This window comes from Mobula hypostoma, chromosome 1 (assembly GCF_963921235.1).
Source record: "Mobula hypostoma chromosome 1, sMobHyp1.1, whole genome shotgun sequence".
Classification (NCBI taxonomy): Eukaryota; Metazoa; Chordata; class Chondrichthyes; order Myliobatiformes; family Myliobatidae; genus Mobula; species Mobula hypostoma.
In genome coordinates, this window is record NC_086097.1 from 98,309,305 (window position 1) to 98,329,905 (window position 20,601).

The 20,601-nt window shown below is 41.7% G+C and overlaps 1 protein-coding gene across 1 annotated transcript in view; it reads right to left on the minus strand.

The window, feature by feature from the left end:
• exd1 (exonuclease 3'-5' domain containing 1) overlaps positions 1 to 20,601 on the minus strand; it is a 75,602-nt gene that overhangs the window by 43,651 nt on the left and 11,350 nt on the right. Inside the window, exon 3 of the mRNA XM_063031335.1 lies at positions 17,527 to 17,584. Within this exon, the coding sequence (XP_062887405.1) occupies positions 17,527 to 17,584 (58 nt within the window). The remainder of the gene's footprint in view (positions 1 to 17,526; positions 17,585 to 20,601) is intronic.

The window sequence follows — 20,601 nt, forward strand, 5'->3', positions numbered from 1 at the left end:
GAAGGTAGAGGGTAAATTGAATGCAGCACAATGCAGGGAAATCCTGATGCAGTAAGAGAACTGTGACTTGGGAGATTTGTTTTCTAGCAAGACAATAATCCCAAGCATTAAGGCAAAGCTACACAGGAATGGCTCAAAAACAACAAAGTTGATGTCCTGGAGTGGCCAAGTCAGAGTTCAGACCGCAATCCAATTGAGAATTTGTGGCTGGACTTGAAAAGGACTGTTCTCTCACAATCCCCATGCAATCTGACAGAACTTGAGCAGTTTTGGAAAGAATGGGGAAAAACTGCAGTGTCCAGATGTGCAAAGCTGATGAGACCTATCCACACAGACTCAAGGCTGTAATTGCTGCCAAAGGTGCTCCTACTAAATACTGACTTGAAGGGGGTGAATACTTATGCAATCAATTATTTTGTTTTATAATTGTAATTTAGATCACTTTGCAGAAATGTGTTTTCACTTTGACATGAAAGTCTTTTTCTGTTGATCAGTGTTAAAATAAGCCAAATTAAGTCCCACTGTGATTCAATACTGTAAAACAATAAACGTGAAAACTTCTGGGTGTGTGGGGGGGGGCAGTGAATACTTTTTATTGGCACTGTATATTGAAGGCAGAGGTTGACAGATTCCTGATTGGTCAGGGCATGAAGGGATATGGGGAAAAGTCAGGTGATTGGGGCAGAGGGGAAAATTGGATCAGGCACGATGAACTGTTGGAGCAGGCTCGATGCTCCTATATCTTGATAGTCTTATGGTACAGGAGCAGCCAAGCATCTGACCACAAATCCCTGCAAAGGACTGAGAACAGCTAAGAGGATCATAAGCATCTCCCTACCATCCGTTGGAACATTTATCAGAAGTGCTGCATATGCACGGCCCTTAATATTATTAGGGATCCCACCCATCCATCCAGCATCCTCTGACTTTCTATCATTAGGCAGGAGACTCTGATGCATAAAAACAGGAACAGTCAGGATGGGATAACATTTCTTCCCCCAGGCTTCTAGACTTCACGCCGTATCGTATTCGAAGTGTCACTGGTTAATCTGTTCTGTACCTTACAATGTTTAATATTAATGCACTTCAGTTTGTTATTTATGCATGATTCATCTGTAGATTTTATCTTTACCTTCATTAGTTATCATGTGTAATGTGTGTTAAGAGTACTACTTCACATCCTGGTTCAGAGAAACGTTTTCTAGTTCCTATGAACATTATATGATTACATATGACATATACATGTATATAGTCAAATGACAAACCTGACTTGAACACATCTCACATGCATAATCAGAAGATTAACCCCTTGCTTCCACCATTTCCGATTTAAAAGTCCAATTTCCAATCTGTTCTAATTTCTATTAATAAACCTGTCTGAATCTCACTGAATGCTCCAGTGACCTTTTAGGCAATATATTTCATCATTTATTCCTTATTTATCTTGCTAATGATTTCAATTAATCAGATGTGACGTCCTTAAAGCTCTGATGGGCGATGTGCTCAACTGTCTCTTACTAAACTGTCTAGTAACAGGCCACAAGAAATGTTACACTAATAGACCAAGTTATCAATAACAGAAAATGCTTAAACACTGAATGGGTCACATGGCATTTGCAGAAACAAAAACACAAGTTAATGGTTCAGGTCAAAGATCCTTCTGGATAACAGATTTCTATTTACTTAGCTTCACTTTCACCCCCTCAATGTGATGGTTGCATTTTAAGCAGTACGTGATACAATTTACACACAAAGTTGCTGGTGAACACAGCAGGCCAGGCAGCATCTCTAGGAAGAGGTACAGTCGACGTTTCGGGCCGAGACCCTTCGTCAGGACTAACTGAAGGAAGAGCTAGTAAGAGATTTGAAAGTTTAACATTTCAACGAGCAAATTCTGAAAAAGCTGTTACTTGGTGAGAAGAGTACAGTTCACAATCTTGAGTTAACATTTCCAGCTGCACACACACCCCGAGTGGTTATCTATTATTCAATGCGCACTTGGCATTCTAAATTAGATAGCGTTTTACTGAGTTAGAAAAGCTAAAAATTGGCCTCTTACAGAAGACATTTTCACAGCGTATTTAATGCAAGACCATGAGATGAAAGGGTTAGTCAACCACTCTGCACTTAATTCTGCTGGAAACAGACTGGCTGGTGTCTGAAAGCGTTTTGAGTGTGCAGCAATGCCATTTGCCAATAGCACTTTTGTTATGGTCTCACTGTGACAGAGAAGAAAGCAATCCCAGTCCTAGCAACACACATCAAAGTTGCTGGTGAACACAGCAGGCCAGCCAGCATCTCTAGGAAGACGTACAGTCGACTGTACCTCTTCCTAGAGATGCTGCCTGGCCTGCTGTGTTCACCAGCAACTTTGATGTGTGTTGCTTGAATTTCCAGCATCTGCAGAATTCCTGTTGTTTGTGTTTTTAAAATCCCAGTCCTACTTCCTTTACTTGCAGCCCTCCAACTTATTCTGACTCACTTATCAATTAACTTCCCATACACAGTGGATTCTAGTTAATTGGGACACATCAGAACTAGTACATTTTGGCCCAACTAAAGGTCCACCCCAATTAGCTGAAATTTCATGGAAATAGTTAAAATATAAAAAAGACAAATTACCATTTAACTGAGTAACAAATTATGTATTTAAATGAAACAGAACAAATTAGAACACAACCAATACTACTACAGTACTATAAAACCGTATTAGTTTCTTACAGCTATCAAAAGAATTCATCCAGGGTACGCTGCCATGTTCTTTTGATTGACAGTAAATGAACAAAGTCAGCACAGATACCTAGTGTAGATAATGAACTGCCTTCATAACAATGTTTTTGACAATTATTTATTTCCAAATATTTATTTCCTTTGTAACATTCAAGATGATTGTCAATACCTACAAATATACCTATAGCGCTTAACTTGAAGCAGCAAAAGGGTTTCATTTTCACTCCCAGCTGTTTCTGGCATCTCCAAACCTGAATGCTTGAAACCACCGTGAGCAAAATGAAAATGGTTCTGAATTGCCCTACTGCTTATCGCTCACCAACTGTCAGTGCAAGAATCACTGCTGTTGGAAGACAAACGTGCACATCTGATGCTACTTTAAAACTGTTCACTCTAAGCACACCAGTACACGACTGATGCTAGTTAGAACCTATTCAGCAACATTCAGTCTTTTGTTGGGGGGGGGGGGGGAAGAGACAGCATCAGTGGCCGTGCCTCTGGCAAGGGGTTTAGATGGGCTGGAGTTTGTTAGGTGTGTTCAGGAAGGTTTCTTGACACAATATGTAGATAAGCCTACAAGAGGAGAGACTGTACTTGATTTGGTACTGGGAAATGAACCTGGTCAGGTGTCAGCTATCTCAGTGGGAGAGCATTTTGGAGATAGAGATCACAATTCACAATAGCAATGGAGAGCGGAACAAACAAGTTAGAAAAGCATTTAATTGGAGTAAGGGGAATTATGAGGCTATCAGGCAGGAACTTGGAAGCTTAAATTGGGAAAAGATATTCTCAGGGAAAGGTACAGAAGAAATGTGGCAAATATTCAGGGGATATTTGTGTGGAGTTCTGCATAGGTACGATCCAAATAGACAGGGAAATTATGGTAGGGTACCAGAACTGTGGTGTACAAAGGCTGTAATAATTCTAGTCAAGAAGAAAAGCTTACAAAAGGGTCAGAGAGCTAGGTAATGTTAGAGGTCTAGAAGATTATAAGGCTAACAGAAAGAAGCTTAAGGAGGAAATTAGGAGAGCCAGAAGGGGCCATGAGAAGGCCTTGGCGGGCAGATTAAGGAAAACCCCAAGGCATTCTACAAGTATGTGAAGAGCAAGAGGATAAGAGGTGAAAGAATAGAACCTATCAAGTGTGTATGGAACCGGAGGAAATAGCAGAGGTACTTAATGAATACTTTACTTCAGTATTCACTATGGAAAAGGAGCTTAGTGATTGTAGGGATGACTTGCAGCAGACTGAAAAGCTTGAGCATGTAGATATTAAGAAAGAGGATGTGCTGGAGCTTTTGGAAAGCATGAAGTTGGACAAGTCGCCGGGACCAGATGAGATGTACCCCAGGCTACTGTGGGAAGTGAGGGAGGAGATTGTTGAGATTCTGGCGATGATCTTTGCATTATCAATGGGGACATGAGAGGTTCCAGAGGATTGGAGGGTTGCGGATGTTGTTCCCTTATTCAAGAAAGGGAGCAGAGATAGCCCAGGAATTTATAGACCAGTGAGTCTTACTTCGGTGGTTGGTAAGTTGATGGAGAAGATCCTGAGAGGCAGGATTTATGAACATTTGGAGAGGCATAATATGATTAGGAATAGTCAGCATGGCTTTGTCAAGGGCAGGTCATGCTTACGAGCCTGATCGAATTTTTTTGAGGATGTGACTAAACAGGTTGATGAAGGAAGAGTAGTAGATGTAGTGTATATGGATTTCAGCAAGGTATTTGATAAGGTACCCCATGCCAAGCTTATTGAGAAAGTAAGGAGGCATGGGATCCAAGGGGAGATTGCTTTGTGGATCCAGAAATGGCTTGCCTACAGAAGGCAAAGTGTGGTTGTAGATGGGTCATATTCTGCATGGAGGTCAGTGACCAGTGGTGTGCCTCAGGGATCTGTTCTGGGACCCCTGCTCTTTGTGATTTTTATAAATGACCTGGATGAGGAAGTGGAGGGATGGATTAGTAAATTTGCTGATGGCACAAAGGTTGGGTGTGTTGTGGATAGTGTTGAGGGCTGTCAGAGGTTACAGTGGGACATTGATAGGATGCAAAACTAGGCTGAGAAGTGGCAGATGGAGTTCAACCTGGATAAGTGTGAAGTGGTTCATTTTGGTAGGTCAAATATGACTGCAGAATATAGTATTAATGGTAAGACTCTTGGCAGTGTGGAGGATCAGAGGGATCTTGGGGTCCAAGTCCATAGGACACTCAAAGCAGCTGCGCAGGTCGACTCTGTGGTTAAGAAGGCATACGGTGCATTGGCCTTCATCAATCGTGGAATTGAATTTAGGAGCCGAGAGGTAATGTTGCAGCTATACATGACCCTGGTCAGACCCCACTTGGAGTGTACTGTGCTCAGTTCTGGCCACCTCACTGCAGGAAGGATGGGGAAACCAGAGAAAAGGTGCAGAGGAGATTTACAGGGATGTTGCCTGGATTGGGGAGCATGCCTTATGAAGACAGGTTGAGTGAACTCTGTCTTTTCTCCTTGGAGCGAAGGAGGATGAGAGGTGACCTGATAGAGGTGTACAAGATGATGAGAGGCATTGATCGTGTGGATAGTCAGAGGCTTTTTCCCAGGGCTGAAATGGCTGCCACAAGAGGGCACAGGTTTAAGGTACAGAGGAGATGTCAGGGGTAAGTTGTTGTTGTTGTTTGGTTTCTTTTAAAAAATGCAGAGTGGTGAGTGCGCCGAGTGGGCTGCTGGCAACGGAGGTGGAGGCGGAATTGACAGGGTCTTTTAAAAGACTTTTGGATAGGTACATGGAGCTTAGAAAAATAGAGGGCTATGGGTAACCCTAGTAATTTCTAAGGTAGGGACATGTTTGGTACAACTTTGTGGGCTGAAGGGCCTGTATTGTGCTGTAGGTTTTCTATTTTTCTGTTCTCCTGATCCAATTAAGCGGCATGGTGTCCAAATAAGCAAAGGAAATCCTGGTAATTTTCTCGATTAGTGTTTGTTCTTTAAGAGTTGCCCCAAATAAGCGGCTGACCCGATTGACCCACGGCCCAATTAACTAGAATCCACTGTATTAATTTGCAATAAAGCAGTGGCCAATTGATCCAACATATTGGAGGAAACCAGACCACCAGGTAAAAACCCACTTAGCCATGGGAAGAAAATGCAAGACAAAAGATCTGGAGCTGCAGTAGACTGCTTTCCAGTTGGTACAGGCAGACACAATATAGATTATATGGAGGAATGTTCACTTCTGCTATCCCTACCACCCAATCACATTCTCCAGCTCTTCAAACTACATGGATCCAAAGGTGAAGGGTTTCACAGTCAGTTGCTGTCACTCTGGCTTCCAAATTGTATCAGAGATGATAGAGGAGGGTGGGGGGGAAATCTACGTCATAGTTCCCAGTTTTCTGCTTGCAACTGCATGAAAGAAGTCATCTCTGTGTTCTATTGTGGGTGTCTGATGTTTGCTTTGGTAGCTGAGGAAAGCCAAGAGAGTAAGGAGTACAGCTGAATAGAAGACTGCTGAAAATGACCAGGCGCTGGGTCAAGGAATTCTGCTCAACAACTCTGATGTCACACACATAAAGGCTAAAATAGGGAAGAATGTGAAAAGGATGCTGAAGCATTGGCTGACAGTGTAGGATAGGCATATGGGTAAGTTTTAAGGAGCATTAGTGAAATATAATTCTATGCCACAAAACACGAATCTCAATTTATAAAAATGTGGAACTTCTTCCTGAACTACTAATATATGCTAAAAATTGGTGCAGGAGCACATCTTAAGTCATTTCTAACTCTTCTGGCACCTCAGGGACACAGATTATATCTTATTTCCAACACATTCAATAAGATGTTCCAATCAGAATAAGTAAACTCAGGTTTGCATCCTCTTCTGTAGCAGTTTCTGATGTCTGTAAGACATAAGAGCAGAGTTAGGCCATCTGGCCCATCGAGTCTACTCTGTCATTCAATCATGGCTGATCCTTTTTTTCTAGCTCTTCCTCAACCCGTTCCCGGCCTTCTCCCCGTAACCTTTGATGCCATATCCAATCAAGAACCTGAGACTGTGCCCTCTTGTCCTAGACTCTCCCACCATGGGAAACACTCTTTCCACATCTACTCCATCTCGCATCTTTCAATATTCGAAAAGGTTTCAATGAGATCCCCCCCACCCCATCCTTCTGAATTCCAGCGAATACAGACTCAGAGCCATCAAATGTTCCTCATATGATAACCCTTTCATTCCTGGAATCATCCTTGTGAACCCGCTCCAATGCTAGCAAATCTTTTCTAAGATGAGGAGCCCCAAAACTGTTCACAATACTCAAGGTGAGACCTCACCAATGCCTTACAAAACCTCAGGATCACATCCTTGCTCTTGTATTCCAGACCTCGTGAAATGAATGCTAACATGGCATTTGCCTTCTTCACCATCAACTCAACCTGCAAGTTAACCTTCAGGATGTTCTGCACAAGGACTCCCAAGTTCCTCTACATCTCAGATTCCTGGATTTTCTCCCCATTTAGAAAATAGGTCACACATTTATTTCTACTATCAAAGTTCATGGCTATGCATTTTCCAACATTGTGTTTCATGTGCCACTTTCTTGTCCATTATCCTAATTTGTCCAAGTCCTTCTGCAGCCTACCTGTTTCCTCAACACTACTTGCACCTCCACTAATCTTCACATCATCTGCAAACTTGGCATCAAAGCCATCTATTCCACCATCTAAATCATTGATATACAGCACAAAAAGAAGTGGCCCCAACACCGACCCCTGTGGAACACAACTAGTCACTGGCAGCCAATCAGAAAAGGATCCTTTTATTCCTACTCGTTGCCTCCTACCAATTAGCCAATGTTCTAACCATGTTAGTAACTTTCCTGTAATGCCATGGGCTCTTAACTTGGTAAGCAGCCTCATGTGTGTCACCTTGTCAAAGGCCTTCTGAAAGTCCAAATATATAACATCCACTGCATCCCCTTTATCTATCCCTGAAGGAAACCACGCTGACTTTGGCTGTTACCAAGTACGCCATCACCTCATTCTCAGCAATTGACTCTAACATCTTCCTAACCACACAATACACACACGTTAAGCAGTGTTGTGGCTTGTTGGAGTCAAAGCTGCTCTTTAAGGATCTCTGTGAAAGTCCTTTGATTTCCTCCCATGTTCCAAAGTCATACCAGGAAGGTTAACTGGTCACTGTAAATTGTCCCATGTTTAGGTTAGGGTTTATCAGGGCTGTGGGGTGGCATGGCTCCAAGGGTTGGAAGAGAGCTATTCCAATCTGTATCGTTCAATAAAAAGTAAAACCCTGAAGCCAGTGGTGAGTCAGCTGCTTGACTTAAAGCCATTATTTTGATGCAGTTGAGCTGCTGCCTCACAGTTTCAGTAATCCATGTTCAATTCTAACCTTCTGTACTGTGTAAGTGATGTGTGTAACCCTCTCCCCGGCCGCCTGCACCAACTTGGCTTAGCAGAGCTAGCTGTCAACAGCCATGTGACTCAGCAGCAAGAAGGCTAGCTTTCATAAGCAATATAGGTCTAGGGTTGGTATGATTTGGGGTTCAACCAAACAGGAACCTCCTGATGTTCTGATTAAAGGAACCTCGATTTGAGTGAATGCTGTGTAAATATTGCCCATACACAGTTATCGGTCGCCCAGAAATAACAGATTGCACACCAGCATAAAATTAAGTATATTTACCAAATTTACAGTTACAGAAAAAGGAAAGAAATAAAAAGGCCCATTACAGCTAAACCAGTCCAATGTGCACATAAACATTGGAGCTCATTTCTTGAGTAGTCGGGGGTGTATTGCTTTACTCACATGGTGAACCCATGGTTTGCGTGAGAGCACCTGTCACAGTCAGTATTTCCCTCGAAGACCATCTTGAATGAACTGGCAAAACACATAAAAGTTGCTGGTGAACACAGCAGGCCAGGCAACATCTCTAGGAAGAGGTGCAGTCGACGTTTCAGGACGAGACCCTTCGTCTGCACCTCTTCCTAGAGATGCTGCTTGGCCTGCTGTGTTCACCAGCAACTTTTATGTGTGTTGCTTGAATTTCCAGCATCTGCAGAATTCCTGTTGTTTGAATGAACTGGCTCTTTTTGGAGTTACTCACCTGTACAAGGCACTTCTTGCAACACGACTTATCTTCCAATGGTATTCTGTGGCATCTTCCCTTGTGCCCCGCTCCACAGCTCCCGCCAAGAGGACCCCAGACTACTGTCCTCCAGAATTCTCTTCCCACCCAGCTCGCTAGAACCTTCTCTACATCCCACAATCCTGACTGGTTGACAACACGGCTCCTTATCTTTCACCAAAACATTTTTACCAGAACACACTGCATTTACAGAAACTGCTAAAATAAAGTACTTCACAGCATAGCAATAGAAATCTTAACCAGGGCATTATCTTCTCCTCCCACCAAAAAGTCATGTCCTCGCGAGTTTGGAACTCATTAAACCATTATTAAAAATACAGCATTGAAATAAATATTATGATTTCAGTACCCCCAATCCATTTCTAAATATCAGTAACATATCTTGCTACTGGGATGGACACAACTCTGTTTCCCCGGTGCATTATATGCCAGCTTATCAGGGGATTTCCTAACTGACACTTTATCTCATCGTCAGCTTCTTCAGCCTCACGTACTCCTTGTGACTGTTCCGTCTACTTGGGGATGCCGCCTCGTCTATCACTTGTACCTACCAGCGACTCGGGTCTCCCTACCAGCTGACGGAACTCAGCTTCATTCCCAATTATATTGGAGCCCAGTTTGAACAGGTGCTGCTGAACATAGTCAACCTTCACTGGTGCTAACCAGCGAGACCTCTCCTGGAAAGGGATGTCCTCCATCACTATAGTGTGGTGAGTACTCTTGGAGCAGCAAACAAACTCATCAGTAAAAAAAGACATCTTCAAGCTTCAACATCCTTTCCCTTTCCATTCCTCGGGTATTGGGGAGTTAACAAAGTCAAATGACTTTGCTGTTAACTTTCCCGATTCAGGAGACTGTTCCTCTCCCAGGTAAGGTCTCCCTCTGAGGTGTTCCTGATAATCACTGTCATCCTGTTCCGTGGACAGCTGAAGGTTTCTGCAGAGTTCAGGTCTCACCAACGCTCTAGCACGTAAGCGTGACCCTTCCGTGGTCCTCCAGAGCATCCACCTGCAGGGGCCATGGCATCGGGCATTCCGGAGGAATCTGGGGTTTCCCGTCACTCTAGCTACTTCCCCAGGATGTAGAATGATGGGTTTAGACTGGGTGTACCAAACAGTTTCTCAATTATGCTCATCATCCTGATTAGGAGGAAATTGCACCTTCTCAAAAACAGCTCTGAACACTGAGTGAAAGGACAGGGTGCTTTTTGGATGGTCCCACGAGCCTTCTCACAATGGGAGTATTTGTTCCCACAAGAACGGAAGCTTCACTTTTCTCCAAGTAAAATGTGGACTGCCCATGGTCCCACCTCTCCAGGCTCCCCAATCTTCTCACGTCATCAGAAGCCTGGACTAACATGACATCCTTACCAGCTGATTGGTCAAAATGCATTAAATCAGCGTAACTTCTTCAAAACTTTTACAGAATTCAGCGCTTTAAACCACAGGGCGTCAGGGATTTGAATAACCACTCCACTCTGAACACCAGTATTACTTGTGGTTAACCTCTTCAAATTGCACCTTAATCCCAGCAGCATCCAATACAAAGTACTTTAATTACAACACACCTCACTTTCCCCAAACACCAGTTTACACACTAGTTTAAACACACAAATAAAACCACTTAATCAATCCTTAAACAGCATTCACCCAGCATCTGAAATCCAGGGTGAGCACCCTACAAATGTAACCTTCTCATCAGGCTTGTACCCCAACTTGGCTTGTTAGTTAACTCGTTTACCAGCCATGTGACTCAGCGGTGAGAAGACCACCTTCCATATGCAATAGGGTCGGTATGAGCTGGGGTTCAACCAAACAGGAATGTTGGGATGTCTCAATTAAAGAAACCCCAATTTGAGTGAATGCTGTGTAAGTACTACCCACACACAGATATTGGTAGCCCAGAAATGACAGATCTTACGCCAGCATAAAAACATAAAAGAAAGCATATTTACCAAATTTACATTTACAGAAAAAAAATAAAAGGGGCCCATTACATCTAAACATATAAACGTTGGAGCTCATTTCTGGAATAGTCAGGGGTATCACTTCACTCACACATTGGACCCACCGTCTGCATGAAAGCACCCACCACAGTCCAAATTTCCCTTGAAGACCATCTCAAATGAACTGGCTCTCTCAGGCATATGGGCTTTTCCTCCTTGGAGCGATCCTGCCAAAAGGATCCCAAACCAGACTATTGTCCTCCAGAAATCTCTTCCCACCCAGCTTGCGAGAACCTTCTCTACATTTCAGAATCCTGATTGGCACACAATATTCCTAAATTGGACAACAAGGCTTCTTATCTCCAGAACACACTGCTTTTACAGAAACTGCTAAAATAAAATAAAGCATAGCAGTAGAAATCTACACGTGTAGTACAGGGCATTACCGATAAAAATCTTTACACACATGAAACTTGCAGGTATTTGCATGAGAACCAAGATAAAATATATAGCCAAACCAAAACTGGCACAGGTCAACTAGCAGAGCTTTAGCATTCTTTTACTACTACTGGATTAATTCCTAGGCCCATAGTTTAGCACTTCGCCAATAGCAACAATTAGTTTCCTGGGGCAAAAATAATACATGAGATAATTAAATGGTGGAACTTAATCCCTGTGAAATGAAAAATTCGTTCATGAAATTATACCATTGTTCTCAAAATATGTGCACCCCATCAGAATGGCAAATTTCGATGTCCATTTGGGAAACTCTTAGATAAGCATATGTATGAAAAATGGAGGGCTACGTTGGAGGGAAGCATTAAATTGATCTTAAGAGCAAATTGAAAGGTCAGCACAACATTGTGGGTTGAAGGGCCTATACTCTGCTATAGTGTTTGATGTTCTATGTACTGTGGAGAACACTGACTGAATCACAGTCTGATATGGAGGTTTCAATGCACAGAATCAAAACAGGCTTCAGAGGGTTGTAGATTCAGACAATTCCATCACGTGCACCATCACTGGGGACACAGATATCAAAGTCGGTTTCTCAAGAAGGTACCACCCATCAATAAGGACCCCCATCATTTACATACATTCTTCTCTCAGGTAGGAGGTATAGGAGTCTGAAGGCCCATACTCAATGTTTTTCCCCTCTGCCATCAGATTTCAAACTGTCCATGAATCTATGAACACTGCCTCACAATTCCACTTTTGAATTATTTTAAATTTTAACTGATATTACTTACAAAACCCATTTCTAGAAAAGTTGGGATATTTTCCAAAATGCAATAAAAAAATCTGTGATATGTTAATTCACATGAACCTTTATTTAACTGACAAAAGTACAAAGAAAAGATTTTCAATAGTTTTACTGACCAACTTAATTGTATTTTGTAAACGTACACAAATTTAGAATTTGATGGCTGCAACACACTCAACAAAAGTTGGGACAGAGGCATGTTTACCATTGTTACATCACCTTTCCTTTTAATAACACATTTTAATCATTTTGGAACTGAGGATACTAATTCTAGTAGATTTGCAATTGGTAATTTTGTCCATTCTTGCTTGATACAAGACTTCAGCTGCTCAACAGTCTGTGGTCTCCATTGTCTGATTCCCCTCTTCATGATGCACCATACATTTTCAATAGTAGATAGATCTGGACTGGCCGCAGGCCAGACAAGCACACGCACTCTGTGTCTACAAAGCCACGCTGTTGTAGCCCGTGCAGAATGTGGTCTGGCATCGTCCTGCTGAAATAAGCATGGACGTCCCAGGAACAGATGTCACCTTAATGGCAACATATGTCTCTCTAAAATCCTAATATACGCCTCAGAGCCAATGGTACCTTCACATACATGCAACTCACCCATGCTGTGGGCACTGATGCACCCCCATACCATCACAGATGCTGGCTTTTGCACCTTTTGCCGATAACAATCTGGATGGTCATTTTCATCTTTGACACAGAGAACTCGACGCCCGTTTTTTCCGAAAACTAGCTGAAATGTGGACTCATCTGACCACAGCACACGGTTCCAGTCTTTCGGTCCATCTGAGGTGAGCTCGGGCCCAGAGAACTTGCCGGCGTTTCTGCATAGAGTTGATGTATGGCTTCCTCCTTGCGTAATACAGTTTCAAGTTGCATTTCTGGATGCAGCGATGGACTGTGTTGAGTGACAATGGTTTTCCGAAGTACTCCCGAGCCCAGGTGGCTATAAGTGTCACAGTAGCATGAAGGTTTCTTAGGCAGTGCCGCCTGAGGGCTCGAAGATCACGCGCATTCAACAGTGGTTTCCGACCTTGCCCTTTACGCACTCAGATGTCTCTGAATTCTCTGAATCTTTTCACAATATTATGTACTGTAGATGTTGAAAGACCTAAATTCTCTGCAATCTTGCATTGAGAAATATTCCTTTTGAACTGATACTTGAATATTCTGTGCACTTTTCAATCCTATTTTAACTCTGTCCCAACTTTTGTTGTGTGTTGCAGCCATCAAATTCTAAATTTGTGTATATTTACAAAATACAATTAAGTTGGTCAGTAAAACTATTGAAAATCTTTTCTTTGTACTTTTGTCACTTAAATAAAGGTTCACGTGAATTAACATATCACAGATTTTTGTTTTTATTGCATTTTGGAAAATATCCCAACTTTTCTGGAAATAGAGTTTGTATATATTGCACTGTTTTGCTGCCACAAAACAACAAATTTCACAACACATGTCAGTGATTATAAAGCAGCTTGTAGATGATACACAGAGCAGCCACTGAGTGCCAGTGATGGAGGAAATGAATGTTCAATGTGGCTGATGTGGTACTCTGATGCTGCACTCTGTTATTCTCCTGATATGTGCCTTGCAGATGGTGGTAAGGCCAGGGATGTCGGGCAGTCGTCACCAATCTCTGAACTGTTCTTGTAGTTAATGGCTGGTCCACTTGAATCTCTGGTCAACAACAAGCCCCAGAATCTTGACAGTTATGTTACTACCATTACTAGAGTCCTTCTAGTTAGAGACTTTTGTAGTCTAGAAGTTACTTTTCATCTTTTTGTCCATGCCTGAATACTGTCTTGGTGTTGTTGATGCTCCAGTTGAAGAATTGTGCATAGACCTGTACAATATGCATTGATACATTTATGAGTGAACATCCTCATTTTAGTCTCATGACAAAAGATCACAGATGAAGCAGCTGAATTTGGCTGGCTCAACAACACTCTGAGAACTCCTGCAATTCTGGGTCTGGGATTATTGACCTCTGACAACAATCTTATTTTATGCGAGACATTACTCAAACCGTAAGCCTTTTCTCTTTGATGCATACTGGCATAGGTTTTACCGGAGCATATTAATGCTACACTTGATCAGATTCTGCATCGATACCACATTCACTTCTAGAATTCAGTTATGACCCACATTTCGACCAAAGCTGTGATAAGGTCCATAGCCAAGTGGTCCTGATGGAAACCAAACTGGACGTCAGTGGTAAACTATTGAATAATTGTTGCTTATTAGTGTTGCCAATGACAGTTTCCATTACCCCTCTGATTATTGAGGTTGGACTGATTGGGTGGTAATTAGCCAGACTGGATTTGACCTACTCTCTTTGTCAATGTAATATACCCAAGTAAGCATTCATATTGCAAATGTGCAATTGTACTGGAATAGCTTGGCAGCAAGCATAGCTGGTTCCAGGTCTTCAGCTGCAACACGCTGGGAAAGGTTTCACTGCTAACGCAATGGTCTTTCTGTAGAAGCCGTGTTTGTGGTTAGAGATAACAGGTGCTTTGGAATGTGAGTCGTCCAATGAAGGGAGTGCGTTTTCGTGTTGTGTGCCTGACAACGGTGTGAGTTGGGTCTTTTGTTCAGCGAGAGATGAAGGAAGATGATGCCAGAGAGTGGACCTGGAATGGGGCCATCATTAGACAAAGCCCTGGGAGATCGAAGGAGGATCGATGAAGGGGGAAACTGTGTGCACATTAGACTGTTTCATTAAAATGGGCCCTTTTCTTATTTGGCTTTTTCATTACTAACCCTTCAGTTGAATTAAGAATTATAAAGTTAAATTGTTTAATTGTATGCGGTGTCCTGTCTGTTATTTCATGGTACTGATTTGCAACAGGGTAACGAATCATGCAGGGGGCTTTGGGGTGGGCTTGCGCTTTAATCTTCCACGCTTGGGGCTGAAGATTGTCTTCTCTAGACTTACGCAGCCGACAGAACTGGAGTGTGTCACAACACTATAGCTGTGATAATGTCTTGTCCCTTTACTTTAGCGATACCCCTCTTAACCATTTATTGATATCCTGTGGAAGTAATGGAATTAACAGGAGAATGCCTTCTGTGATGGTGACCATTGCCACTCGAAACCAAAGTAGACTGCAAACCCTAGATCTGGACCATTTGTTGTGAGATGACTCAACTGTCTGATGTAACTTCACTAGGCTAGCACCTATCAAATAGAATAGGCTTGTCAGTTATTTGATATTCCTCCCATCCTACCCTGTTCATGACTTGCCCAACCAGCAAATTTTCTGTTCTAACAGATGATATATCCAACATAAATTACTTCACTTCACAGCATGAAAGATTCACTTTGGAAGGTCGAAGCTAAAGGCAGAATACAGAGTTAGTGACAAGATGGATTAGCAGTATGGAGGAACAGAGGCATCTTGGGCTCCACATCCACAGATTTTTCAAAGTTGCCACGGAAGTTGATAAGGTGGTTAAGATGCCGTATGGTGTGTTTATCTTCATGAGTTCAAGGGCCACGAGGTAATGTGGCAGCTCTATAAAACCAAGGTTAGACCACACTTGGAATATTGTGTTCATTTCTGGTTGCTTCATTTTAGGAAGGATGTGGAAGATTTAGAGAGGGTGTAGAGGAGATCTACCAGGAAGCCATCCAGATTGAAGTTCATGTCTTATGAGAATAGCTTGAGTGAGCTAGGGCTTTTCTCTTTGCAGCAAAGGAGGATGTGAGGTAAGTTGATAGAGGTGTACAAGATTACAAAGAGATGTAGATCAGTGGACAGCCAGAGACTTGCTCCCAGGGTGGAAAGTGCTAATATGAGGGGCCAGAATTTTAAGGTGATTGGAAATATGGGCAGGGAGCTATTTGCTTTTAAACACAGAAAGTTGTGGGTGCATGGAACACACTACCAGGAGTGGTGGTAGAGGGAGATACATTAAGGACATTTAGGAGACTCTTAGATAGAACAGTAGACAAATGGAGGGCTATGTGGGAGGGAAGAGTTACATTGACATTAGAATAGATCAAAAGTATGGCACAACACCATGACTAAAGAACATTCTGTGTTGTAATGTTCTATGTTTTAATACTCCAAAACACATTTTATTCTAGTACTTAATAGATTATTGATTTTCTACTTAAAATGGTCAGCCTAAAAGGGAATTCAGGTATTTAGGTGTTAGTGAATTTAAAGACGACCAGATGCTGAACCATCAGGCTTTGAATAGTCAGGTAGCACATTATTGTAGTTTAAACTTTGTTTTTCTATTATAGATTCAAAGTACTTCTTGATTTTGCCTTTAAAACAGGCCCCTATTGCCCTCATCCGGCCTTTTAATCGTGACACATTTACAATGATGCTTACATTTAACTTGACTCAGTTCTTCCACATTTTCTCTTTTTTTGTGGATTTTTGGGGACTTCTGATGCTTTCAATGTTTCCTCAATCTTAAGTATGGAAAGCAATAACTTTATTGTTTATACTGTAACCATTTTTGTTTTGTAAGTGACCTTACAATTGAAACTTCTGCTCTTTAGAAGCAAGCACTGATCTAAAGTAGCTCTTTGTGAACTTGCCTGTGTTTTCTCTGTCGGGTCACTGGCCAATCGCTCAACCTAGTTTAACGTTTCAAATTATGTCAAAACCTGGACTTACGCACAGTATGCTTCATCCTTCTCGAGCTCTTTCATGGTGGGTTCATTGACTGCAAGATTATTGCTCACCCCCACATTAATTCATTTTGGCTTGTTACTCATTACCAAGTCTAGTGTGGTTTTATCAGTTCAAAAAAGCTTGTTCTCTTTAGACAGCTGCCCTAAATACAGCCTAGAAATTAATTGGATTTACAATACAAGTTGTCTTCCAGTCTATGCAAAAATTAAAATACTCCATTACAATTTTACTTCAGGGAAACAAATAATAAAAGAAAGCTTTTAAATATCTACTGGCAGAAACTTCTAGATTTATTCCCTTTTCACGGACCTTCTGGGTCACAACCTGAAGGTTAAATTAACCAGTCTCATAACTGTACCCAGAATTCTAACCTAACTGAAACTTGAATTAAATCCACAGGTAGGGAAGAAAATTTAAACCAGTCTCAATCCACTTCATAGTGAGCAAGAGCCATCAGCACAAAACACCTCCAAATAAGGGAAATGGAAACATTTCTATGTGCTACATTATATCAGTAAACTTGGAGACTGGTAAAACATGTATAGGGCGAGTCAAGGATGATTAAATCTATAAATGTACTACTAATGACCAGAAACATCTCCCTCTGTCAGAAACTAGTAAGTATCCCAGTTGTGCAATGAAACTCAGAATATATTGCAGTGGACTGTATTTGACAGGTGAATATCTATGGTAATGATCTATAAAATGTAATGTGAAATAGGGAATTAATTTTTCAGGCAAAATTGTGCACTGATAAGTAAACTTTTACTTACTTGTTATCATTTGTTCGCTTAATTTCAGATGCAGTCGACAAGGCATCAAGGATCTCCACTGAAACAGATAACATGTACAAGTAGAATCTGATTTTAATGACAGAAGTTATAATTATTAAATCCACTTTAATTAAAAACTGAGATCCTCCATTCTTGATGGTAAATAAAAGAACTGGAAAGTCAGACTAGGCTCATGTACACAACAGACACGTTGCTCCAAAGTCCATCTTTGCAGTTTATGGCAAACCACTCAAAAGACAGTACATATTCAAAATTTTTATCCCCAAAGAATGATCAAAGCCCCGAGCCTGTTCTCTGAAAACTGGTGCACAGTAAATCCCAAGCAGCAATAAGTCTCTTGAAAGGGAAGGATTAAAAAACAATTTGAGAACATACAGCCATTTTGAAAGCTGTATTTTCTGATCAGTCTTCTACATTCTCTTCCAAAAACCATGATGGTATTAATCCCTACTCTCATTGGCATTAAAACTTAATATGAAAGCTAGCTCTCAATAAACTGATTTATATTTTTCCCATTAGAGTCTGTCACCTTGTGAGCTTAAAAAGAAACCATAATATTACTGAATTCTATGCATCACACCTTCTGTACTTACAAGATGCTTTCATTGCTCACCATCCTACATACTAAGACATACACAGACAACTTGGCTATGGAGGCCTCAGACCAGTGATGAAGAGTTGCGGTTTATTCAGGCTAATATTAAAATTCAATCAAACTTCCACTCCAAGCTCGCCCACACATGCTTTGACCCATAATATCCTCTCCAAGACATTCAGAACTCTGCCATAGTTTTTGGGGTTGAGATTGGGGATGGGGGGATTGCAAGAGAACGCGGCGCTTGCCAGCTCCACAATGGCAACAGCCTTCAATACCTCACAGGGCCATTTTCAGCGTTTAACTAATGCATTTAATCATTACTGGGAACGTAATTTGTTAATATAATAAAACAAAGATTTTCAGGTTTTAATTTAGCAAAAGAAAAACAAAAACAAACATTGTTCTCATTATCTGCAAGAGGTAAGGGCATAATTACGTGGATAATAATACACAAAGAACACATGCTAGCTGTTACAGATATTGAAATCAGGTGGCACAGTTATATGGACAAAACAGGTGATAGTGAAATAGCCCAAGCAGGAATCACTCGACCAAATGGTGTATGATGTGGAAACTGATCAATGGTTTTTATACTGATAATGATTTTTCTCCATATCAGTTCAAAAATATCTGAGATGGGCCTGGGAGCAACCATACCAGTATGTGAATTCATGAACAACAAACCAACAGCTAACAAGGACCAAAAGTACTATGGATCATGGAAATTAAGATATTTAGTTATAAAGCTTCATTCTGATTTGATCCAAGCTCAAGGATATTAAATTACAAACTCAATTTAACCTTATACATATAGTTATGTCCCCTTGGGTTTGAATGCATAGTTGTGAAGATCTGGGGACAGCTCAAAATCTCAAACCCTCAATTATGCCAATACCATTTAGAAACAGAAAACCTACAGCACAATACAGGTCCTTCGGCTCACAAAGCTGTGCCGAACATGTCCTTACCTTAGAAATTACCCAGGGTTACCCATAGCCCTTGATTTTTCTAAACTCCATGCACTTGTCCAGGAGTCTCTTTAAAGACCCTATTGTATCTGCCTCCACTACCGTTGCCAGTAGCCCATTCCATGCACTCACCACTCTCTGTATAAAAAAACTTACTCCTGACATCTCCTCTGTACCTACTTTCAAGCACCTTAAACTGTGTCTTCTCATGTTAGCCATTTCAGACCTGGGAAAAAAACCTCTGACTATCCACACAATCAATGCCTCTCATCATCTTATACACCTCTATCAGGTCATCTCTGTCCTCCAAGAGTCTTACCATTAATACTATATTCTGCCATTATATTTGACCATCCAAAATGAACCACCTCACACTTATCTGGGTTGAACCTCATCTGCCACTTCTCAGCCCAGTTTTGCATCCTATCAATGTCCCACTGTAACCTCTGACAGCCCTCCACACTATCCACAACACCCCCAACCTTTGTGTCATCAGCAGATTTACTAACCCATCCCTCCACTTCCTCATCCAGGTCATTTATAAAAATCACGAAGAGTAAGGGTCCCAGAACAGATCCCTGAGGCACACCACTGGTCACTGGCCTCCATACAGAATACGACCTGTCTACAACCACTCTTTGCCTTCTGTGGGCAAGCCAGTTCTGGATCCACAAAGCAATGTCCCCTTGGATCCCATGCCTCCTTACTTTCTCAATAAGCCTTGCATGGGGTACCTTATCAAATGCCTTGCTGCAATCCATATACACTACATCTACTGCTCTACCTTCATCAATGTGTTATAGTCACATCCTCAAAAAATTCAATCAGGCTCGTAAGGCATGACCTGCCCTTGACAAAGCCATGCTGACTATTCCTAATCATATTATGCCTCTCCAAATGTTCATAAATCCTGCCTCTCAGGATCTTCTCCATCAACTTATCAACCACTGAAATAAGACTCGCTGTTCTATAATTTCCTGGGCTATCTCTACTCCCTTTCTTGAATAAGGGAATAACATCTGCAACCCTCCAATCCTCTGGAACCTCTCCCGCCCCCATTGATGATGCAAAGATCATTGCCAGAGGCTCAGCAATCTCCTCCTTTGCCTCCCACAGTATACTGGGGTACATCTCCTCCGGTCCCAGTGACTTATCCAACTTGATGTATTCCAAAAGCACCTGAAAATCCTCTTTCTTAATATCTATGCTCAAGCTTTTCAGTCCATTGCAAGTCATCTCTACAATTGCTAAGGTCCTTTTCCATAGTGAATACTGAAGTAAAGTACTCATTAAGTACCTCTGCGATCTCCTCCAGTTCCATACACACTTTCCCATTGTTACACTTGATTGGTCCTATTCTCTCATGTCTTATCCTCTTGTTCTTCACATACTTGTAGAATGCCTTGGGGTTTTCATCAATCCTGTCAGCCAAGGCCTTCTCATGGTCCCTTTTGGCTCTCCCAATTTCTTTCTTTGGTACCTTCCTGC